At 39.0% G+C, this 26,232-nt stretch overlaps 1 protein-coding gene across 3 annotated transcripts in view; it reads left to right on the top strand.

The window, feature by feature from the left end:
* TTC27 (tetratricopeptide repeat domain 27) overlaps window positions 1-26,232 on the top strand; it is a 164,982-nt gene that overhangs the window by 115,717 nt on the left and 23,033 nt on the right. For all 3 annotated transcript variants that reach the window (XM_026649784.2, XM_026649783.2, XM_026649782.2), the window contains 4 exons: window positions 6,290-6,517; window positions 17,062-17,160; window positions 19,045-19,097; window positions 21,892-22,057. In XM_026649784.2, coding sequence (XP_026505569.1) covers window positions 6,290-6,517; window positions 17,062-17,160; window positions 19,045-19,097; window positions 21,892-22,057 — 546 coding nt within the window. The remainder of the gene's footprint in view (window positions 1-6,289; window positions 6,518-17,061; window positions 17,161-19,044; window positions 19,098-21,891; window positions 22,058-26,232) is intronic.

Below are 26,232 nucleotides of genomic sequence, written 5' to 3'. Positions count from 1 at the left end.
GCAGAGTTCCCTCCTCAGCTTCTCCAGCATTAGTTCCAGCCATTGAACCCACTGTGGTTCACTAGGGGTCAGGTGAGACCTCAGAGGAGAGGGCTGCTAGCTTGGTTCTTAAGACATCATCAGGACAAGACACTCTTCCCTCCATCATCATGGCTTGGTGGGAACTTGTTCCTTACCCTAAATTGGGGGTCAGGTGCCAGCCCAGCTCCTCACCTACCTTCTCCAGCCTTTGATTTACCTGTGAATTTCCACCTTGAGGAGTGCCAGTGTAACAAGCCAGTAGATGCTTGTGAGATAGACACTGCTTTGGAGGAGAGGAATTGCTCCTCCTAGGACAGAGGTATTTGGGGACAGAGTTGTGGGGAACCTGCATAGGGGCTGGCCTCCCTGACCACTTTCCATGTTAGGGAGAAGCAGGAATGTGGTGAGAGGAGGAGGAGGTGTTAAGGATATTAGAACATGAAAAGTTCCTGGAATGGGGTGGGGACTCCCTCATGTGCAGGAGCCCTAGAACGCTGCTTCCCCTTCTTCCCCGGGTGGGAAAAGCCAGGAACAGAGCCCAGCTTTGCAGCTGCAAAGGCAGCAATCCATACGTCAGTGATCGTCCTTGTCACCACAGGAGAAGTCTGTGAATGCAAAACCACAAAACATTACAAATGTTACTTCATGTAGGGTAACAACAATAGGAAGAGCTGGGAAGTCTGTTTCACCCTCTTATTCTGACTGCCTATGCATTACAGAGACAATGTGGGTGAGGTAATATCTTTTATTGGACCAGCTTCTGTTGGTGATGGAGACTAGCTTTTGCACTTATACAGAGCTCTTTTTCAAGTCTGGGAAATGTACTCAGTGTGTCATAGCTAAATACTCAGGTAAGCTGTGGAGTGGCGGGGGGGGAAGCGATTTCCAGCCTGTTCGTGCCCTGACCCTGCAGGATCCACAGCAGCCCCCCAGGCAGTGGCTTAGCAACCTCTTCACCTGCCCTTCCCTGCTCTGTCCCCATGGCACCCTCCGCTGCTGAGCCACCTCTCTGGCCAGGTTCGCTGAAGCCCCTACAGTCAGTTCCCTGGGCCCTGGTGCACAATGCATCCTTACAGCTTAACCTCTTCCTGCCCGCACTGTAGCCGGGGGACAGGAGGTGGCTGGGTTATGTCAGTGGCCAGCAGCAGCCTGGAAGTGTTAGCTGCCTTTCAACACTGTGTGGGCAGGAAGGGACAAGCTACTTCCAGCCACCGGAGGATGCAGGGGGAGAAGAAGAGATGAGCTCTGCAAAGACACAGGCCAGGTCATCCCTCCCCCCTCCTCCACCCTCACACACACAGGTGGAAGCAGCTCCTGTCCCCTCCCTCCCGCACAGTGCCGAAAGGCTGCTGCTGGTCAGATTCTGGTGTGAACCCTGGCAGAAATCTGGGGAGAGGGGCATGTGACCCTGTGTGCCCCCCCCCCCCCCATGTGTTGCCTCAGGAAGACCCAGCACCAGGTACCAGGAGAGCGGATCCGTCCTGGGGGCCCAGCTAGGCATGGAGGGCGGAGAGCGCTGGGCGGGGAGGGACACGGACACACACTCACACTCACTCTGTCGGATGTCACCTCCTCTTGTAAACCCTAAAGTCTTAAAGATAAGAAGGTAAATAAAAAGAATCCAACTACACAGTATTTCTTTTTAACAGGGACTCAGTCAACTTGATGTTAATTTGAACATTTGTACTGCATAGTTGAACTTGCCGTTGAACTTGCTTGAATATGAGTAATTTTGCCAGGTGTCCCGTATTCAGCATAGGGAAATATGGTCACCCTCCCAAGGGAAATGATGAAAATTTCATTTTAGGATATATTTAAAATTAGATAGTCCAAAGCACAAAAATATACAGCATTTAAGACTGTAGTATAATGAGTGAGTGACGGAGACTCATGAATGGAAAGAAAATAGGGTCTATAAAAGGGAGAGAGCAGATGAGTAGACACACAGATGGACATTTTGAGGCTGAGAAGCCTATTTCTGGGACAGTGTTAAGCTTGGTGCATGGGAGTCTATGCAATGAGGATCAAAAAGGAATTATCCCACTTGTGCATTTCTAGCTACCAGAACATTCTTTGTTGTTCTCTCTCTGCATACTTAATACTCTGTTTTCGTTGTAGTATCCCAACACATCAAGTGCATGCTGTTATATCTTTCTTCGTGTTTTAAATAAGTGTCTAGTGAACTGAGCTCTTGCTTTCATTCCAGTTCAGCTTAGACACTCCTGTCCAAACCATTTAATTATAATCAAATCTTGTTTAAATCAGCAATATTTATGAAACTGTAATTTTAGTTTTATTTACCATGTTAAATTTAACCTTTTTTCTAAAGTTAAATTTAAGAAGTTTTGTGAAGATTAAGAAAAGTCGCTTGTTCTACGGTTTGGGAACATGCTCAAAATATATTTTTCAAAAGTTCATTTTATTTAGATTTCATTGCTAATTATGTAACATTTCAAGTCATTATTAAAAATGTATTTAATGATTAAGAATTATGAAATGAATCTCTCACATAGTGATTACACTTCATTTATCTAAATTATGGTCTTACCAAGAGAAAATCACCACTCAGATCCACATGAAGGATTTTGCTTCCAATATTTTTCTTTCTACAGAACCAGAATTCCCATCAAAGAGCAGGATACCAGTTTTTGCTCTTAACAAAAATGCACGGCATAATGGGAAATCTTGATTTAAAGCATTATCCAGATTTTTATGAGCAAACAAACTAATCATTTTTTAAAATCCAGATAAATTTGTGACTTTGTGATAAGAATCATTTGCATTAGTCCTGTGAAGATTGGAGGAACAAAGAGAGGATGAAAAACCAACTGCATAATATATATGGGAGGTGAACAGACAAAGTATTATATATTTAATTATTCTGTTTTATCTCCAAGCTGAAATATTTATGTTGGCAATGAATCCCTGCAAATTCAGGCCAAAACATACTGGTTTTGCGCACTTACATGTAAGATGTAATTAGTGAATGGCTGGGCTGTTTGTGTAGTGTATAACAGTACTAGGCACTACCATACAGAGACCTGGGTTTGGGAGTGACTTACACAGGATGAGGTAAAGGAGCAGCATGCAATGCCCTTTTCACCTCGTGGCTGCTGTTCACAGCAGAATTTCAGTCTTGTTTTAAAAAAAAAAAAAAAAGTGCCTGTACTTTCAGATGCTGCCTGCTATGACTGCAACTATTTTAATTGTGTGGTTCTCTCTGTTCTTGAACAATTAATCTTTGAGATCAGCTGTCAATATTTATTCATTTAATCACAGTCATAGAAATTAGAGATGGGAGGAAACATTGTTTATCTAGTCCTTCCCTCTGCCAGTTCAGGGTTCTTCTTTATGAAGATATATTTTTCTCATCCTTTGCCCAGTCTAATAATAAATATTTCAAGTAATAGAGACTTCACAGCTTCCTTTGGAAAACTGTTCCACTGCTTAAGAACACTTACGGGTCAGCAATTTTTCCTGAGACTCAGCCGACAATTTTCTGCTTCTTAATTTGGTACCATATTTTCCAATTATATTCCTATACAACCCTAAACAATTCCTCTCTCTTCTTAATGTTTATGCCCTTCCAATATTTGCAGACTGTTATGTTTCTGCTAAATCTTCACTTACCATAGATGACAGCAAGAATGTCTTGTTAATATATTAGAGATGAAAAAATTCACAACAAAGTGAAACCCTTGAAAGGGCTCTTTCTTTCTGAAGATTTCTGAATGGGCTCTTTGAACTTTATTAATAGTCCAAAATTAACCTGTATGCCCAAGATTGAGGAAGGAGCAGTAGAAGACTGCACACACATCAGCCATTTTTTCTGACTGAAGTCCCTAGGGATTATGCAAATATGGGGAAGGAAAATAGCTTTCATTAGAACAGAAGAGGGAAGAATCATTCCTACATGAAGATCAACAGTGCAGTTGCCTTAAGTAGATGGAGTGACATACTGCAGGGGGATGTGATTAAGAATAAACTGCTCAAACTTGGCTCTGTGGCAGGATTTGTTGGATTTAGCCATAATCTTATATGGTTCAAACTGATCCTCTTTCAAATAGAGAGCATACACTGAGTTGAATTCTGTATGATGCTGCTAATATCTGTGTATGTTATGTGTTGAGGTTACATGTGGGAGGGGGGAAATTTAATGTATTTATTTATTGGTGAGACTAAGGAGGGGAAAGTATCTTTTTGAAACTTTGAGGTTAGAGAGAGACTGTAACCTGGCACTGAGGAGAGTAAGGCAGAGTTATAAAGGGTATTGTAGACAGCTCAATTTTAAAAGGTCTAGTAGGAACTCCAGCATGTATCCTCTCTTCCAAAAGCCTGCAAAACCTCTGAAGCTTGCTTTTTAAATGCTTACTTATTTCTGAGTGTATTTTTTATTTCCTACATTTAGATGAAAATATAGCTTTTATTTGTACATTTTGTAGAACAGTAGCAGCCACAGCCAAGAGGGAGTGAAGAGAGAGGTAACATAAAACATGTTGGAAGCATTGCCTCCAGACGGGGCAAATTAGAGATCAGAAAATGGAATAAACATTGAGGATACCTAATGAGGTGATTCAAACAAAGAAGACTAAAAGAGCAGGCAGGGCCTGTCAGTAGCCTAATAGTAGCGGCAGTGCGCTACCATGTAGGAGATAGAGATTGGATTTCCAGAGTTGGTATTTGCTCGTTGGGCAAAAGATACAGTTGAGGCATGAAATGGGGAACAGCTATTTGCAGCTTTGACTTATTGACTCTTTTCCCAGTACAAAGAAGTAAAGGTTAATCCCATTTTGACCTGGTGCTCCCAGGTTGTACATATTTCAAAATTTTACTGGGGAAGAATTCTCCTTTTCACATAGTCGTCCTCTGTTTCATCTCCAAATAGTCCTCTGCTTGAAAACATAAGAGTTTACATTTCACCTTGACTTCTTTGAAAAACAGTTTGAAAAAATTTCATCTCTGAAATGACTTCATTTTACCGCACTAGAGTTGCAATAAAAGTGAATATGGCTTTAGGATTTAACATAAGTAAATCATGCCTTAAGGTTCATGCAGACATGAACAGAATTTTAATAACAGCACTTAAATGTTAGTCTTTGGGCTTTACAAGATGTAAAAGAACTTATGGAGCATTTTTTTCACGGATTTATCTCTGACACATACTTTGTTCAAAATATTGTTTTGTTTTTCAGATTTCTTGACTTTTCTTAGATTATGTAAAAAACTGCTAAGGTGTAAAATCTGAGTGACAATGGTAATATATGGTTAGGTTGACCATGGATTCTCCTATTAAGGGGCTCTGTAGAGAGGGTTCGTCCCTCTCCAGGGCAGCGGGCACCCACACCGCCTCCCTTGGTCCTGGCCTGGCCCCTTGGGGAATCAGTCGGGCCGCAGGAGTCCCGGCTCAAGCTGTCCGGCAGGGGGCTCAGCACACATGGATAACAATTAACAGATAACTAGCCCAGGCCCTGGGTCAGGGCGGGGCAGTAAAGAGTCAAGGCTCAGGCCCTCAGGCGGGGCTGAACAGCAGTTTATATAGTCGGCAGGCCCAGGCCCTGGGTCAGGGTGCGGCAGTAAAGAGACCAAGGCTTAGGCCTTCAGGCAGGGGTTGAGCAAACACAGGTAAATAGCACACCCAGGCTTCACCGAGCGGCTTGGGTGGTGGTGGGGGGGATGCAGGCCCTCCCACTCCACTGCGTCCCAGCCCGGGGCCCTAGCAGTGACCAAAGGCCCGCTGCTGTGTCTGTGGGGATCCTGGCCGCAACACGCTGACATGGGTTCCGGCTGTGTTGCAGCCAGATTCAGGTTGGCTGTCCCCAGGCTACTTCCCAACTCCCCCTCTGGAGGTACCTGGGTCATGGTGGTGTCCTCAGGGGGGTCGATCACCATCGGATCCTCGGGGTAGCTGGCGACAGGTAGGGTCAGCGACTCTTTGGGGTAGCTGGCGAGGGGTAGGCTCAGTGATTCTCCCACACACAGGTCTGCGTCGAGTGGCGGCCTGTCAGGCCAGTCTCCAGGTCCACTGCTGGTTGCTGGAGTCTCCCCAGCAGGAGCTGGGCCAGAGGTGTCTGGCCTCTCCAGCAGCTGCCTCCTGAGTGAGCTCTGGGGTTGAGCTCTTATACTTCCTGTCCAGCCTCTGACCCTCTGGGGGTCGGGCTTGGAGTGCTCTGGCTCCGCCCACCCTGATCTCCGACGGAGCTCATCCCTCTCTGGGGCATCAGGGAACCACACCGCCTACAGGCTAATTTCCTTTTTGTTTTTATAATAGGCGGAAGAAGTCTTGAGGCGAGAGCTAGAAAAAAAGGAAACACCAGGATTATATTGCTTGCTTGGCGATGTTCTTAAAGATCACCAGTACTATGACAAGGCTTGGGAGTTATCTAAGCATCGCAGTGCCCGGGCCCAGCGCTCCAAGGGCCTCCTCTATCTTCGCAACAAAGAGTTCAGAGAATGTGTGGAGTGCTTCGAACGTTCAGTGAAGATTAACCCCATGCAGGTTGGGAAAGAAAAACAAATATGGTTTTTAAAGTTAGCATTTTTACTTTTTAATTGTGTTGTGTTTTTAAATGTATTTTTCAAAATTTAAAAACAGGTTAACTGTGTTCACAAATGGTCAGAGTAACAGTTTTAACTTTATTAATTTATTAATGTGGTAAATATTGATGATCTTCGAGGTGTGAGACTAAGAGCTCTGTCTAGAAGCAGCATAATAATGGACATGTACAAGCTTTCCTATGCAGGCCTTCTGCCGAAATTGAGATTTGGCTTGTTGCATCCCGACTATCCCCAAAATGCCAAGACACTGCAAATGAATAGTTGTTGCTAAATAATTGTGAACATGGTCTCAGACTAAGGCAATAAAGGGCGGGGCGGACTGACCCCATCTTAAGTTTCTTCTCACCGCCAAATAGTCCAGATCAGAACTTTCAGTGTCCTCATGTGATGCACTTCTAGAAATGATAGTTGTACATAATTCTACAAGTTTTATACTACTTTACAAACATTTTATTATTTAATCTATTTGGCTGAAGTGCAATATTAAAGCGCAAAAGTTTGCAAAAGACAACACAGTAGTACAATTATGGTATAATATATAAAGGTATTTCTCACTAACGTATATTCTTAATCTAGCATGATATTTTTTCATTTAATATAGTTCCCTAACTGCAAAACAGTATTTCATGTGCATTTAAGAATATATAAATTTTATAGGCTGCTTAGAAGTACTTAAAATAGAGATTATAAATTATAGAATCTTAACACTATTACTCCCTCCTTTTCCGCTGGCAAAAGATTTTTAAACACAAATATATTTATAAATTTGACTGACTGTCTTGCATCCTAGTTAAAGAAAATAGACCATGTAGATATTTTCAGTAGAGAATCCTGCGAAAGAGAGTGACGTGACGTAATAAGAGAGTGGTAGGAACTAAATCAAGGGAAAACCTACGAACTGGAGTTGTCTTTATACCAATATGGAATGATGGGATTACATGGCAGAGTTGGAGACACAAACCTCTCTGGAAGATTCTTGCTAATTGCACTAAAAATGCAGTTGATACACTAATGAATTGTTGTGTATTAATGAATTTGTGTAATAATTAATTAAGTCTCAGTATTGACTAGAGACCCGGAAGTGTTTACTTACTGAGGAAGCAGCTTCTGCTGCAATTTACTACTATTTTGGGTAGTGACAAGGTTATGGGAGCTGCTAAATCCGTTCAGATTTAGAAACATTTATGTTGATGTTTCAGTTTAGAGCTGAATTGTGTCTTATAGCTATTGCCTTGTATTGGGAATGGATTAGAGCTGCCACTTCCCAGCAGGTATTGTGATTCGTAGATGACTCCTAGAGCTCCTTAACAAACATGGGGAACACACCCACTGCTCACACCCCAAAAGACCTTCCTTGGACTCATTTCTTCTGCACATCTCTTGGCTGGGTAGTGGTTCTAGACCAACAAAGTTTTTGCTCTTGGATGAGTTTGAGGATTTTTCGCTATGAATAGGCCTGCATGAACAGCACAAACAAAGAGTGGCGTCTTATGGCCTATCCCTCCCTCTGTCCAGTAGCTAACTCCATTCTGGTCCTTTATGAAGAGATCTGCAAACCAAACAGATAAGCCGGAAATGTCTGGGAAAGCAAAATGGAGCTTCCCAAGCAACAAAGATCCATCTCTTGGTTCAAGGAGATTGAAGTACGTTTGGGATCTTCTCACAAAGCCAACCACAAGGAATAAGGGAAGAGTGAGCACCATCAAAAAGACCTTGATTCCCTGTGAGAATAAGGGGATCCTGCAGTTGGAGAAAAGAGGGTACTAACAGATACAAGCAGTAAAGTAGTCTTATCCTTTAAATTCTCCAGATTATGATTTCTGGTACCTCTGTCATCATTGTGTAACCAAAAGCTTTAAAAGAAGATGCCAAAGAACATGAGAAAGAGAGAGAGGTTGGGAAAAGGGTACATTTGGGAGAAATGTGGTCATATGGATAGACAGAATTCAACCAAGGGGAATGCCAGGCAAGAAAAGCAGTAGAGATAATACCACATCTGAGTTTAAAAAAAAAAAGGGGGGGGGGGGCTGGACTTCATCACTCAGGCGTGAAAGCGAGGAAGAGGAAAACACTCCAGAGGCAGTGTTTGTATCTGTGACTGACTTGAGCCATCTCTGTGAGTTAACGAGAACTTTCATAAATTGAGATGATGATGAGGCTGTTAACTGAGACCGGAGAGAAACACAGCAGAGCTGCATTAGAACGTTTTTGAAAATTAGAAATTTGAGGTACATTGAGGATGTAGGAAATCAAAAAAATGACTTTGAAAATGTTGCTAGCACAGTAAAAGAAAGCACAGAGAAAGGTGCAACATTCCAAAGAGTTGATTGAGAACCTCGAAGAAAAAGATTAATAGACCCTGATTATTTTATCCACAAGCTAATTAGCAATTTGTAGTAAACAAAGCACTTAACTGTTTAGGCCAAACTAGGTTTCTGATTGAGTGTTCACCTTATTTTCTGAAAAAGTTATGTGAAAATAAAAAGGAATGTATTAGTGCAGTGGTTCCCAAACTGGGGTTTGTGAACCCCTGGGGGTTCATGAAATGTTACAGGGGGTTCTCGGGGAAAAAATTCCCTAATGGCGGACAGAGCTGTCCTTAAGGATCCCAGGCAGCACAGGGCCAGCAGCCCGGAGCCCCGGGGACTTCCAAGAGCTATGCAGATCAAAGCAAGCATATCCATCACACTGAGGAGATTTAAACTTCAAGACTCCTTATAAGAAATGGAAAAGGGAGGTGGATTTTTGCTGTTTTTAAAATTAAATAGGCTGCTAGTATTGTTTTTTAAATTATTATGAAGAACAAGTTTAAGCTTTGTTGTAACGTGCGTTGTTTGCCTGGACTGCTCAAGACCTGAATGTTGTGTAGGTGGAACTCTTTGAGTTGGCTTCTTAAATACCTTCATGCTGTTTCACATCTGATACTCCTTGATGAAACCTAGGAGCCTTGTCTTATAACAGGCTTAATCAAAGTGATACAAGCTACAAAAGTGAGATCTTGGAAGAGTGTTGCCGTTTTCATAATGTAATAAAATACTGTAATGATAAATAATAAATAGTGTGTAATAAGCATGTCATAAAAACAAATTTTATACTTCCAAGATCACTGCTTTTATACTTTATCCTCGGGTAAGGGAGAAAATCCTTGGAAATATTCATTTTTAGGAGGGGGTTCATGAGACTTGACATTTTAGTGAAAGGGGTTCGCGGGTTGTTAAAGTTTGGGAACCACTGTATTAGTGTCATTGTGCCAAGAAAGCAAAATTTAAAAGTCTGAGTAAAAGCACACTTATGTATCCGATAGAATGGAGATAGTAATGTTAAATAGTTTCCTTTCCAGCCTGAGACCTTCAGAGATGCTAGAAGTTCATTGTTAAAATTGAACCTGCAGTTCATTTGGAAAGGTTTGTTGTGCTAAAGTATTCTGGGCAGTTAGCTCCAGCTATTCTGTAGTAATTTGGCTGAAAGTAGGTGAGTGAACAATGTTACCTGGCATCCAAAGAAAAATAGTAAATTATAATAAAGAGCTCCTGTACTACAACAGGGGAATTAATTGAGGTTTTCAGAAATTTAATATGATAAGCTTCTTTAAATATGGCTAGTTTTCTTTTTAACACCCCTCTAACCCCCTCTGTCCTCCCCCAACCCCCCCTCCCCAAAAAATAGAAAGCATCTGTTTCCTTGCTCTGAAATTTGTATTCCTGCTCCATAGCATGTTTATTTTCTCTCTTGACTTAGCAGGGAAAAGGAAAACAATGCACTGCCAGTGGCAGTTGCTCTTCCTTAAACCTTATTACATGTGGTGACAATTCTTTGATGAGATAAAAACTTGTATTTCAACAGTAATTTTTTTTTTTTACAAGTGAGACTAAAGTAAACTGAATAATTTCCACTGAAGTTATTTTTCAACTAAATCTTCACATTTATTTGTCTCACAGTGTACTGAAAGCATTCTTGATGTATCAGTAATTCTACATTTTTGGTATTGGAGTCTATAAATGCTTGAGCATAACTCTCAAGCATTATAAGGTAAAGCACAGAACACATTTCACCTGCTTATTTTGGCAATACCAAAAGCTTGTTCTAATGCAGATTATATGGAAGATTGTTGATTAAGTTCTTCCCATTGTCACAGAGACAGCTGTGCTAGAGAGAGTTCTGGAGCGATCTGTAAGAACTAAGACCAATAATTCAGCATCTGTGACCTTAAGCTACCTTCATCTGTGAAGCAGCTGGCATACTGTTCCATTTTACAGTCTGCCTTCCAAAGTCTGTCTTCAGTTCGTAACCATTTTCTCTGATGGGGAGGAAATTTGAATAAAAGTGGTCTTCTGCACTGTTCTGTCCAACTTCTAAGACATACAGAAACAATTTAATCTGCCTACAGCAATCTCTGCAAAGTGAACTACAGTATCTTGGTCTCTGTCTGCCATTAGAGTTACTCATGATTAAGGTTAAGTGTCTGTCACAGGTATTTTTAGTAAAAGTCAGGGACAGGTTGCGGGCAATGAACAAAGATTCACGGAAGCCTGTGACCTGTCCCTAACTTTTACTAAAAAATACCTGGGAGGTAGGGGGCTAATGGTGGGAGCAGTGTGGGGGCTAGCCTCCAGCAGCTGCTCCGGCTGCCCCAGGGATGGCCCCAGGCCACTGCTCTGGCGGCCCTATGGAATGCCGCTCCGGCAGCCCTGGGGCCGATTTCTTCCCCCGCCCACACACACTGCTTCAGCCCTGGGCTGCAGCTCCAGCATCCGTGGGATTGACAGCTGCTTAAGCCCTGCCAATGCGGAAGAAGTCATGGAGGTCCTGGAAAGTCATGGAATCCGTGGCCTCCATGACAGAATTGTACCCTTACTCATGATCACTGCTGTACTTGTGGTGGTGGTAATTTGCATTAGAGTAGTACCTAAAGGCCTCAGTCAAGATCATGTCACTGTTGTGCTAGGTCTGAATGAACATATAGTTTACAATCTGAATAGACAAGACAGACACAGGTTGGGAGAAAAAAAGTGATGATATCCCCATCGTATAGAGAGAAAAGTGAGGCACAGATATTAAATCACCTGCCTATGGTCACCAAAAAAGTCTATGCAGAGCCAGAAATTGAGCCCAGATCTCTTGCATGCCTGGACTGCAACACTATCTTTCATATCAGTTTTGAGTAGCTTGACAGTTCTTCTCCAACCTCACCTTTCTAAATATTGTGGTAATTAGTTTCTCTTACTCTTTTATTTTTGGGTGCAATTGACAGTCAGAACTATTCTCCTATTTCTCTGCATAACAAAATCTCTGTCTGCAATTAGTGCAACTCAGGACTTCTGGTTTTCTTTCCAAAGGCGAGTGGCTTCTCAGATCCACCCACATTTACCCCGCTATATACAGAAGTACATTTTCTCTAGCGTCACTTTTTTTGCTACTATTATGTGTGATGCCTACTCCAGTAATGCCTGTCCTGTAAAGGATGTAGATATTTTAAATATGCTTTCACCTCTTCTATGTCTGTATATTGTGCTTCTCATAACTTCTTCCTCAGGTCCATGAGAAGATGGCATAAAATACCTCCCCCTCCAAATCTCCTGTCTTTCCACAGAATCGTACCAAAACCACCACTGCTAATTGTAGTTCTGCACAAACAAATCTCCCTTCTTCCTGTAGGAAAATATTTCCCTGAAGCATTAAGAATTTAAATCCTGAAGTGATTCAATGCTTAAATGACATGTTTGATTCCAGTGAGTCAGAGCCTGATTCTGATTTATACAAGTACTCAAGGTCAATATACACATTAGAAGCTAAAAAAGGAAGAAAGATCCATTCTTGTCTTCCTGGTCCCTGTCTCCCACAAGAAATGCAAAGGGAAAAAAAGCATTTTGGGTCAAATTCAGCTGGTATTATTCAGGCAAAATTCTCACTTAAGGCAAGAGGAGTTTTGGTTAATAAAGGGCAGCAGGTTTTATTCCTTAAAGCATAAAATTAACAAGCATTCTGCTGAGAGGTGCACTTCATTTTTTGTGTTCCATCCAAAGAAAGCTTTTAAATGAAAGCCAATCCAAGAAAAATAAAAATGAGCAGCTTTCCTCCATATAGAAGAGAGAAATTTCCTGTTCCTCAGGATGCTCTACCTAAGATTTAGAGGCAAACTGTTTGAGACAAGTTGGACAAAGTGATGTATCTTTTTTTCCCCCTTGGATACTGAAGATTTTCATACTCCATTGTCTTCTAAAGATCTGCCTAAAATGTATCCTTTCAAAAGTTAATTCTCTGTTCCAGAATATCTTGGAAGAAATGTAGATTCCTCCCAAAAATTATGAATGATTCAACTACATAAATGATGCATTCTCTGTTGCAAAGAATCTATTCTTCCTTTCTAGCATTGATCAAAACTTCCTGATTTCTGTGGACAGAGTCCAGTGTTCCCAAAGATTTCTTAGATAAGGAAATTGACTATTCTCCCTAACCAGATTTTTGAGACTGAGGCTAGAAATGGCTTACGTTTTCACAGCCAGAGTCTTGCTACAATGGGTTGTGGCCATTCCGGTGACAATTGGCAGCCAAGTAATCTGCCAGTGAGAACTCTTGATACATATACCATACCATTCATGCTACTGCCTCACTTCACCAATAGAATTACAGCATGTGAATTAGAAGGCGAGGAAAGGTGATAGTTGAGATAACTTGAGAAGCCTCAAGACTTCTTCCACCTATTGAGTTAACACCTTTATTTAGCTGTGACACTTGAGTACCTTTCCCAGAGCTGAAGAAGAGGTCCGTGTAGCTCAAAGCGCTCTCTTGCACTAATGGAAGTTGGTCCAATAAAATATATTACCTCACCCACCTTGTCCCTCTACTATCTTGGGACCAACATGGCTATAACAACACTGCAAGCATAGCTAAATATTTCATGGGTGATCACTTTAGCAGAAAGATCAAGCTAATGTACTACTTTTATTGTTAGGTGTTCCTGCATATGTTGGGCAGGGTTGGGTGGTTCTTGCTAATAAGTTTTCCTGGGATGAGGAGTGAAGAATTCAAATCTTACTATGTCCCACATTTAGAGTCACCTTCTATCCTGCCAAAAATTTAGAGTGGGAGAAAGGAGATGCAGCCCCTCCCCAATACCAAAAGCCTCGACTGCTTTGTGGGTGTCAAAAACAACTCCCATACAGTCCTGAATGCCAAAAGCCTCAGCTGTCAAACCCACCTACCTTCCATGACATGTAGAAGGCCTCTGTGTCTTTTCAATACAGATATCTGCAACCTAGTGAAAACTGAAAACGTTGAAAGAATAAAATCAATTAATTTTAATATTAATAAACAATAGGGAATTACTGGTCTGGTTGGATTGGTGTGGGGCCGATGAACTGAAAGTAGGAGACTAGTGTGGATAGAAATGTGCATCATAATGAGCTTCCTGATGCAACGTTCATTTGAGCTACCAGCTTTTGGTCACTGACCTTGTCTGTGCCCTGAATTGCAAATGGTAACACTTTGTATGTACAAATAACTTTTATACTTTCATAGTGAGAGCCTAGGTTAATGTCAGAACTGCTTGCTACAAGACCAGCAGAAAAATGGACCTGTTGTGTTAATTTTGTTACAACAGGGTAGTTTGTGATACCTTTACCTACATAAAAACCTTCCTCCACAAGTAGTTATGTTGAAATCAAAAGGACAGTGTGTGGAATAAGATACTGCTACACAGTATGAATTAGGGATAACATAATCTGACCCAATTTTTTTTCCTTCCTAGAAAAATAGTGACTCTTTCTTTCATTATTCTTATCTTGGCACTTTGAATGATGGAGGCTTTCTACGCTAGATATTAGAATCTGGAACAATTCCCCAGCTGATTATAAAATGTTTTGAAATGTTGAAATCCAGTTTGATTTTTTTTTTATGGATGTGTTTAACCAGCAAGGACCTCAGAAAATGTTTTATCAATGTATTTAGGACTCAGTATCTAAACCAGATTACTTGTTCTGAAATATAGTACTGTTTATCTTAACTTGTTGCTGTTGGAAAAGTTACTGTTTGACCAACTCAGACATTAGCAAGAGCATTCACTTCTTTGGTTTTTAAAGACTAAATCTACACTGCACACCTCTTGGCGGCATATAGGTATGGGTAGATGCATGCCACAGTGAAAATCAAACTGCGCCGACACTGTGGTGTGTAGCTACCTGTCAGTGAAAAGATCTGGCAGTGGGGCGGCATCGGGGGAGCGTTTCACTGCTGCTGCAGTCTTTCCCTGTGGCAGGGAAAGGCTCAGACAGCAGGTTGCTGACAGAGTTTTCCCACTGCTGGAACCTTTCCCTGCGGTGGGGAAAGACTCCAGCAGCGGGACACTACACTGGTAAAAATAGCAGTATAGACAAGAGAGGCACTGCTTGGGTGAGTAGAGACCCCTGTAGGATACATACCCGCATACATATTCTCAGGGTTCAGGAGTGTGTTTACTCACTTAAGCAGTGCCTCAACATCTAATTATTGCACAAAAAAGGATTAGAGGTGTGTTTGTAGGTAATGCTAGTTGAAGCTTATCAGTAGGCCTTTTCTGAGACACAGTTGAATTTCTCTGCCCTGTGTACTTAAATTGTGTGAAGAGAAGGTCTCATTTAAGCATCAGTTCACAGTGTGAACTACTTCCACTTTTCATTGATCAAAACCGAAAAACTACATCTCGACTTTTTCAGAATATAAAAAAAACCCTTAAGTTTTAAAAAAGAAAAACAGAACAAGAGTGAGTTTGAATGTTTGCACTGTCCATGTTGTGCCATAGAAGTTGAAACCTGGGCTCACCAGATTAAAGAACGTTTGGAAAGCAAACTACATTTAAGGCTAAGAGAAGAAAGCAAAACCAGAAATAAATGTACATTGGAAGCAATATTCACACAGGCATGGAAGAAAAATCAAGATTGACGTTACGTAATAAGTGAATTTCTCTGTGTCCTGTACTTCTCAGGGCAACAGTTAGGCCTTGGTGATGGTCTTTTGGGAGATTCTGTCTGAAAGTTCTGCCTGGCCGTGAAAATTCCTGCCAAATTCAATCAACCTGACCAAGTCATATTTGCTCTGCTCTGCCTCTTACTGCGTGAAGGTAACACAGGAAGTAAAGCTGAATGAAAAACCTAAATTGCTTTGTTTGTCTTGCCAAGGTCATTTACTGTACATTGCTCTCTCATGCAATGGGCATTCCAGAAATGGCTAATTTAAGGAAGTTGTTAATTGAAGCTAGTGCTATTTTTTGATATTCCAGTAAAATGAAAAATATCTTCTGTGATGTCTGCAAAGAGAACAAATTTGAATGCAGCCTTCCGATTGCCGTTGTACTGAAAAGATGGTGTAGTTGGTAGTTGTACAGAGTGTTCAGAAGGCATGGAGTGTCCTCATTCAGCTGTAAGATTATGAAGAGTTCAGCAGTGCAAAAGCTGAAAATTCAAGCAGCTACTCAAGAAACTAGGCAAATCCTTTGCACAAAACTCAAATTTTGATCAAAACCCTTCAGTCATTGTATGAAGTATAAAAGAAATTGGAATCTTGTTCTTCAGCAGACATAACGTTCTCTAACACAGAAGCGTATGGCACTCTGGTCAACAGTGTCACTGCAGAACTTTGCACAAAAGCACATCTGGGGAGATTCTAGAAAAAAAATAAATCCTTTCATGCCCATTTTGCCAGTCAGGGAGCAATATTCAGAAAGGCTTTCCAAAATATTCATGCAAAGCTATGTCACTCGTGTCCCCTGAGGCTTTTAAGAACGAATTAGCATTCTGGAAAATTGTTGTGCTGTTTGACCACCATTGTAATAGTGTGGTCTCTGATATACATTTAATGAAGAAAGGGCTAACCTGAAAAGCAAACTCCATGCTTACATGGTGATGCCTTCTCCAGCCAGTGGTGGCACCACTCCATTTGAATTCTGAGAAATTCACCACACCAACTTCCCAGATTCGAGCTATGCTGCTTCCCTCATCTTCAGTGTCCTGCCTAGCTCAGCTGATGTGGAAAGAATATTGTTCTAAATTCAGGTACACCCAAGACTGCAAGAGAATGGACTTTTGAACAGACATTTTGAAAAAACTGCTGAAAGCCTATTCTACCCAGAACTTTCGGATTTACACTGACACCCTTTATCTCAAGCATCACAACTGTAAATTGTTTTTAAAAGAAAAAATTAATCACATCAGTAAACTTCTTTTGCTTTCACTACTTAGTTTTCTGTTTTTTCCCTCTCCCCTGTCCTCCAACATTAACCCCAATAATTATCCAGAAAACTGTGAAGTTAATTTTCACCCATTTTTCAAATAATGTAATAAACACTAAAAAAAATTCTAAACAAAATAAAAACTGGAAGTAAAGGGCCTTACATATAGCGCACTGCCCTATAACACCAAGAAATATATGGATTTGAGCATGGAGGAATCTTAACTAATTTCTTTTGTGCAGAACATAAATACTGAATTCCCTTTCTCTTTGTTTTCTTTTCAGTTGGGTGTGTGGTTTTCTTTGGGCTGTGCCTATTTAGCTTTGGAAGGCTATGACGGTGCTGCCAGAGCATTTCAGCGCTGTGTGATGTTGGAACCTGAAGTATGTACAATTTATTGAAGATTTATCTTTGCTCATCTAATAGTTTGTGAAAGCAACCAGTGACGACCCCCCCATCCAAATGTGGTTCATGCCTTAGTTCTAATTGTTCAGTTTTTACCCTGCTCATAAAGGATGTATTTGCTCATTTAGCATCACAAAAAGATTTGCTTGATACTTGACTTTTCTATTTTATACACACACACACACACACACACACACACATACACACACACACACACACACACACACACACACACAGAGAGAGAGAGAGTAAAGTCCTTTATGGTGTCATACAGCATTAAAATAAAGCAGATAATGCACAAGTTCTTTTTGATTAAAAAAATTAGAAGTGAAGGAGCATATTATTAAACAGATAATTTGTTAAAATGCTTAGTCCACTCTAGACTTTAAAGAAGCATCCTGCACTCTTCAGTCAGCTGTGCTGCTTAATTAATCTTTCCGTGGAAGTGGCAAACTAATCTCAGTTAGAAACACTCACTAAAGAAATGGCAGATAATTGGCCTTTGGGACTAAATTTGAGATTGAACTCAGTCTCCCACAAACTGGGAGGTGTTTGGGATCCACCTTTACAGGGGTGCATCATGCAGGTGTGTGTCCACCATTGCCAGGCTCACAGGATGCCAGCAGGATTATACTCCCTTTGTTTTTTGTGTGTAAGTGATGTAGGGAAGAATGCTTTGAGCCTGCACAAGGGTATGTTGGCCTGTACTGTTCTATCAGCAGGTCTGGCCTTAGGAGTAGAAACCTCTATCTCATCTTCCCTGCTTCAAGAGAAGTATATTGATGGTATTCATTTATTTTTACTAAAAAAAAAAAAAATTAAATTTAAAAAACAAATTATTTCAGTGTAATCTGAAATATAACTCAGTTGTGCATTTTCTTGTATCCATGAATATGAATTGTTAAACTGTAAATTAAAACCAACTTCTTATGGAAATCATTCCAACTTGTTTGGTACAACTCAGTCCTGTCTGTATTCACAGGAATAGACAAGTTGATTTCCTAATGGCTTAAATGGGACTTATGTGAGTAAAGGATGCAGGATTGGGCTCTTAGTCCTGGTCTACACCTAAAATTTAGGTTGACCTAGCTATGTTGTTCAGAGGTATGAAAAATTTATATCCCCTGAGAAACGTAATTAGCCTGTCCTTAAGCCCCAGTGTAGACACCGCTACGTCAATGGAAGAATTCTTCTGTAGACCTAGCTATCTCCTCTCCGGTGGTTGATTTACTACAGCAACGGAAAAACCCTTTCCATCTCTATAGCAAGTGTCTTCAGTACAGCGCTACAACAGTGTAGCTGCAGCAGTGCAGTTGTGCCACTATAGCACTTGTAGTGTAGACATACTCTTAGTCACAGTAGGCCGTTACACTAGTTAAGTCTAAACTAAGCCTGCAAAATACTGGGGCCTTCAGTGGTCCATAAGTCTGTTACCCTCAGCCCCGAAGTTAATTTCACTGAAATATTCTGGTTCTGATATTGTTTTGGGTTTACACTATTGTCACTCCTCTGACTTCAGTGGAGTTACTCCAGATTTTCATCAGTGTAAGTGAAAGCAGAATCAGACTCAATATGTTCAATGCCAGAACAGAATTAATTTAACCATTTACAATTTAACCATTTCTCTTATATTTCTGATTGTTGCTATCATTTTGTTTAGTTACCAGGTAAATTTTATATTTTTAATTAATGTTCTTGCCACCTTAATATTTAATATGTATGTGCATTTATTAATGTATGTATATAAGAAGGAAAATTGGTCATGTAAATCTATTATAATTTTATGTTTTATTCAAATGATTTTTCCCAAATAAGTGGAATGTCTTTGATTTTGTTAAGTGCTTCCTCTGTTGTAATTGCAGAATGCTGAGGCCTGGAACAATTTATCAACTGCATATATCAGATTGAAACAGAAGTAAGTATTTCAAAAGGTTTAGAGAATACTGCTTCCAAAATAAATATTTCTGATTTCCTTTCTCCTAACACTGAGATATTATTCTCACGATGTGGTTTACTCATTAATGTTAGTCCTCTACCCTTCAGGTCTAGTCTCCCAGTAGGTTTCCTACAGTGATACTAATTAACAATTAATCCCCTTTCAATTGGAGAAAAATATATTTAATTAGCTTTGTAAAGAGAGCAATAATTTGGAGCTGATATTTTCAAATTCATAATTCATCACTTATTATACACTAAGTACAAACGAATCAAAATTATTCATACTAGAAATGGAAATTAAGTGGAATGTGAAGCCAAAAAAAGATGTGTCCATTTTAAAACAGAGGATATAGTCAAACCTGTATTGATTCATGCTATATTCAGCTCATGAGATTTGAGGGAACAAGAAGTAGTTTACTATTCATATCATAAAAGCAGATGGAGATTCATATGCATAATAGTCTGTTTGTTCTTTTCCCTCCAAATTAACCATTAATAGAGGAAACCCAGACTCAAAGCAGACTAATTTCTTATTTCTGTATTTTGACTTGTTGTAATATTAAAGTTCCCTATAGATACCTTTTGGTAATATTCTTGCAAGGGCTTAATATTGAAGAACAATTTAATTGAGATAATACTCTGTACTTGGACTGTGTCCCATTATATTTTCTACCAAAAAAGAATAAAACTTTAGAGTGAAAAGTAGAAGCATGAAAGTATGGGTATATTGAAATTGCCAGGGTTTTGTTTTAAAAACTGACATTGTGAACAATTTATGTGGTTTAACTTTCATGAAATGAAATAAAAATGAGAAGAAGAACAGTGAGTTCACACAAAGTAGTAAACACATGAAATAAATTGCCATGAAAATGCATTGTAGCAAATGCTATAAATAAGTCTGAGACGTTTAGACATATTTATGGAGAGACGAAGAGAAGAAAGCAAGGGGTAGAATGACTACCCAGGCTGAAACGAGGAATAGAAATAAACAGTTTGATCAAATGTCCTTTTCTTCAGTTCTTGGTGCCTTCGTGGAAGTGTCTTGAAGGAACTTCACAATCAGTTATCAAAATCAGGAAGATTGAATCAGACAATTACTTATTTATTCATTATCCCAGTTGAACGCTAAAAAGGACATCCTGTTACCTGTTCACAAGATAGTATGGTTATGCAGTCACTCAGAATGCACTGTTTTAATTCAAAAGTAGATTAATTCAAAATGTTTCCTCTTCCAATCAGCAAATGTTGGTGTTTGACTCCTCCTTCTCAACCTACAAAACATGCTATGGCACTTCAAGGGCTGTATGTATTGTTCTATGCCTAATAATTAGAAGTATGCTTCATCAGAATGATTTCCACCTGCCCGTTTACAGCATAGGGCAAAGGCACTGTTGAGCGATGCGTTTTACTTTACTTTTTTTACTTTGACTTCAATTTTATGGTATCAAGAAAAACTCTTGCCAAAATTGCAAAGTATTTTATATCCTTAACCTAGACAAAAATATTAAGTGTTGGAAAATATTTTTGATGTGCTGTGAATTGAATCATCATTTTCATATTTCTTTCCACTGTAATAACTCAGCATTAAAAAACTATTTTATTTTTCAAAAATCGATTACAACTGCAGCGAGAGGTTGATTGCATTGTCATCATTTGTTGGCAGAATTCAGATTCAAGATTGAAAATATCAGTACATATGGCCAAACTGTATGAGGAGATTTAAACCCAAAGGTGCATTTAAAATAACAGTGGAAATAATTATTTTGGTGAAGTTCTATGGCCTGTGTTTTATACAGAAGGTCAGACTAGATGATCTAGTGTCCATTAGTTTTGGAATATCTTAATCTACTGTGTTCTTTTTTAAAAACAAGAAAAAGTTACCAAGCAATAAGAATGACAGTTTTTTATTTTACCAAAATGTAACAGCATTTACATTTAGTGAAGTGATTAAATAAACACCTGCTTTCTATTTTTTTCCTATACAATGGTTGTATTTATTGTAATATTTTCTTTATACGCATAACAAACAATAGTAAAAGGTCTGTCCATTATACTAGGTGTCTTTCATTCCTGTTAATTGGAAAGGGCCAAAGTTGTATTTATCACTGTTGATTAATGACAATTATATTTTTTTGCTTCTTGATTAAAACCTTATATGATCTGATCAAGTGTTTGCAGACAACTTACTACAGTAAATTATGTGGTTTTTCTTTTGTAGGTTATGTGTAAGGGGAGATTAATGGAGTATTTTTCATTATCTGTGGTTACTGAATTTAAGGGCTAGCTCAATGTCTTTTCAAAAGAAGGTGGATAACAAATAAGTCCTGCAAAATAGCTTATTTATTAACAGCTGAGGTTTCTGAGTATTCAGGAAGCAAATCAATAGTCTACTTATGTTGCTGTCCCAGGGAGAAAGGATTTGAAAGTGGTAAAGGACCACTGACTCAATATATATCACCAGAACGATAATAGAGGAGGAACTATTGCAGGAAGGCCAACAACTAGGTCATCTTCACTAAGGCCAACTGGTATCACTGAGAGAGAGAAAGATATCTCAGAACACATATGAGATAGTGAGCTATGTAATCAACTGGTTTGAGCAGAAGGGCATGAAAGAAAGGGATTCTCAGGCTTTCGTGTAAATTCTGAGCAACTAATCTTAACATTGCATCTGTTTTCAAAATATGTTCATGAATTATGTAGCCTTTAAGTAAATACAGAATGCTTTTAATATGTTATATGCCGAATCTTTTGTTTTTATTCTTAACTAGAATCCAAGCATTTCGCACTCTCCAAGAAGCTCTCAAGTGTAACTATGAACACTGGCAGATTTGGGAGAACTACCTTGTTACCAGTACAGACATTGGAGAGTTTTCAGAAGCAATTAAAGCTTATCACCGGCTCATGGATTTACAAGAAAAGTACAAAGATGTGCAGGTGGGATGGATTTCTTTTTATGTTTTTTACATGTTCATATACATTCATTTTTCTTGTAGAAATTATTTGCATCATCATATCAAGTACATTTCAATAACAATAGCATACTTTACAATGAAAGTATGCTTCATTATGAGACTTTGTTTGTAAAGAGAAATAATTTAAATTGGAGAGGAGACCAAAACAATACCCTGAATTCCAACATCCCCAGGCTTTGGGGAAGAATAAATTTAGAGTTTGCTGGTCAGGTCCATCCCTAAATTGAACTGTTGGGGATTATTTCATTTTTCACACACTCTTATGTATCTCACTGTAAACATTAATACAGATTGTTTTAGACCTTACAGCTGTAGTAAGGTTATGATTTTCCTCCATAAATTTGATAATGTATATCTTATACAACCAAACCTTTACAAATGAATTAAATTTCACCTATTGAAAAATATGTAATTGCAGTATTAAACCTACATAATCCAATACTATGAAAATATAATGGATGAACTTCATATGCCTTTCACTGTAGTAAATGAAGGCTAATATTTGTTTTTATGTATTAGATGTGCTTTATATCCCTGGCAAACTTTGAGTTTGATCAGGAGATGTAAGGAATACACTGTACTATGACTGTCAAAGGCATCTTGCTTGCTCTTTTTCTTTTTCAGTTTACTTTTTACCAAGAATGCTCAAGTATTAGTATTAATCACTTGTATAAAAACCACCACAACCAAGTCAGCCTGTTGTTCCATATGAGCAAAATCAATCAAATTTGAGATAGCTAAAATTGAAAAGGTTTTAAAGCTCTCTAGTGTATTTCAATCACAAATCAATGTCTGTGGAAACATCTGTAGTTTTCCATGTGGTAAGGATTAGTCTATTGGCAGCTATAATGCTGTCATTAGGAAGGAATCATGTTTATTCATGGGGACACAGTGTAGATTTTTCTGGTTAGGAAGTGCCTTTTTGAATTACTGATTCAAATAATAGTTATGTTACACAGTGCACTCCAGAAATGATTCTAATATCACTTTAGTTGGTCAGATTGTCATTAGCCTACAAGAAGTAAAATAACATGAACAAATTTGCCTTTTCTGCTGTGACAGTTCACATGTTCTGAGCTGGTATGTGCTCCTTTCATCATCAAGGGTGTTCTTTTAGGATTTTTTTATTGGATATTCAGTTAAGCTTTTTGCATATTGCTTAGAATAATTTTCCTCTTTTGTTGCATAATTCTCCTTTTTGTTCTATTTTTCCATACAGTTTTTAATCACACACTTTGTTTAGGACTGTATTGATGTTAAATGTCCTGAGTTTTTGTTTAAGATGTCCCAGTAGAGATGGACCTTAAAAAGCCTTCCAAGTTTCTGCATGTTCTCTTTAATATAGCTATATGCAATTAGAGGGATTTTGATACATGGTTATGAATAAGCCCAAAATCTGATTAAGGATTCCAGGAAGGCTTGTATTAATAATTGTTTAGGGAGGAACAGAATAAATGGGAGGAACAGCTAAAAATGAATAGATAAAACTAAACAGCTAAGTTATGGTTCTTAGATGAAACTCAGCCTGTTCAATATTTCCAGAAAGTCAGTGCCCTAGACTATCTACCATCCCACCTTACAGCCTGACTTCAGCATGCGTTCATTTCCTTCCCTCTGACTCTTCATCTCCCCTGCAATGGATTAGCAGCATACCTGATAATAGACACCTAAGTAAACCATACACATGGCTAAGTGGAAGTTGGTGTGTCTATCACATGCCTCTTTCCAGGCCAGTGCAACTTGATCTTCTTGCTAGATATATTCAGCAGCTCTGATATTATTTTATTAACTGCTGTACTAGTTGACATGTCAAGAAAGAGAGGGGGAAGAACATAAAAACTTTGGTTAAATCAGTATTAGGTAACAACCTAAACTAGGAGGATGGATATACAAATAGTGCCCAACACATTAACAGTACAAACCCTTATGACCCATAAATAAAAAATCACCCATGCTCTGCTTCATAGCCCATTGTTCTAGGATCCTCTGATAAAAACTAAATGTACCAAATTAGTAGTGTATAATGGAAGTAATTTAGAATATCCCTGGTTTTGTATGCTGTGGTCAGATTCTTAATATTATTTCACCATAGTATTCAAAGATGTTTTTAAACTATTACAATTTTATTAACTCTGTAAAGGAATTTGTAATTGAATTATAATATGTTTTCTATTTGTATGTTAGGTCATTGCTTTTCTGTTTTGGATTTGTGACCACAAAATGTAATTGTGGGAAATTATGGTTCTGAGTTTATTCTAGTTATCTAATGATATCACAGACCCCTTCATGGCAGGAAATATGATAGGCTGTAGGATATTGTGAAGTTGAATGTATACACATACGGATGCTACAGGCAAAATTCTAAAGGGAAAAATATTAATAATCATTCCCATATATAAAATAAAAATGATCTGAGGAAAAAACTGAGATGTGTCACATTAACAATAATTGATCTTTGCATGGATCACATGTTTAAGCTAACACTCTGGACTTTTTATAGTGATGTTATTAAATAGATATATTGTTAAAAGTGAACAACACTGTCTTTCATATGTAAGAAAACTCCCTCTCTTTCTCCTTAGCCTACAGATCCTTCTCAGCTTTGTGATATGAACACTTACATTTACAATGTCTACATTTTAAAGCATGTTAATCAGAAAAAAGTGGTTGGAACATATTGATGAGAGAGACTGTGAAATCTGCATGATTGCTACCCAGACTATAACTTCTCTGTGTCTAAAAGGAGGACTTCAGTCACTAGGCCTGTCAATCTTGGCACCTAGATATTAGATGGTTGAAGAAAAAATATTGAAGGAGAGACTCCGGCATCTTTTTAGAAGCCAATTGGCAAGTTTTTTAGGTTTGTGCCTGTATGTGAGACAAAGTACAGTTTAGCCCAGGGGTCGGCAACCTTTCAGAAGTGGGGTGCCGAGTCTTCATTTATTCACTCTAATTTAAGGTTTCGCGTGCCAGTAATACATTTTAACATTTTTAGAAGGGCTCTTTCTATAAGTCTATAATATATAACTAAACTATTGTTGTATGTGAAGTAAATAAGGTTTTTAAAATGTTTAAGAAGCTTAATTTAAAATTAAATTAAAATGCAGAGCCTCCCGGACCGGTGGCCAGGACCTGGGCAGTGTGAGTGCCACTGAAAATCAGCTCGCGTGCCGCCTTCGGCACACGTGCCATAGGTTGCCTACCCCTGGTTTAGCCAATAATTAAGTCACAATTTATCAAAAAAAAAAAAAAAAAAAAAAAAAGACCTGGGCCAGAGTCTCAGCTGGTGTAAACTGTCTTTACACCAGCTGAGAATCTGCCTCCCTCCAATGATTTAACCTCTGGTGTGTATGGGAATGTTATCCGAGGGACTTCCAAAAGTGTTAATCACATAACTTTTTACAGAATGCAGATCACTGAAGCCAAGCAATCAGTGTTTATCTGTAATGTTAACATGCTGAGGATAACAAAGACACTAGATGCTCCATTGATTGTTGGGATGTTTTGCAACATCGCTTTCAGAAGCAAAGCTACATACTGTACTGTCTGTGAATGTGAATTCATTGTGCGCGGCTTAATGTGAATACAGGATCCCACACAGGAAACAGCATAGAGTGAAGGTTCCTACTGCCTCTTCCCATTATGTATTATCCTCATTCAGCTGGCTCATGCTGCTAGAATGTTTTGTAATAAGAGGCAGAAGCAAAAGCTTTTTGTGCTTGTATTTCTGTAAGGACACTTTCCAACAGGGATTTTGAATGAGGAGGTGGGGGATTAACATTTTCAAGAGACACCTGTACTCTCAAGTTGTTCATTAATGATCACTTCCTTGATTTTAAGCTTTAATTTGGGAAAGTATTTGCAATGAGTGTATTTACAGAGAGCTGCCTTACAGAGTGCTGACTTATCGTGAGAGGCCTGTTATCTGAAGGTTCTTTTCTCACTTGAGCTCTGTCAGCTTTGATTAGCATCAGTGCAGCTTTTGAACATGTTTTCACTAGTCTGAATTTTTATATGAAAAGAGCTGTTGTACAACATAGTAATTGTGAAATGAGGTAAACTAACATCAGTTAAGATGTTTTAGGGTCGTTTTTTTTTTCTTGTGTTTTTTTTTTTTTTTTTAATAAATTTAGTGTG

This window comes from Terrapene carolina, unplaced genomic scaffold, assembly GCF_002925995.2.
Source record: "Terrapene carolina triunguis isolate 2854851 unplaced genomic scaffold, T_m_triunguis-2.0 Scaffold85, whole genome shotgun sequence".
NCBI lineage: Eukaryota > Metazoa > Chordata > Testudines > Emydidae > Terrapene > Terrapene triunguis.
This window is presented reverse-complemented; position numbering and strand designations above follow the sequence as displayed.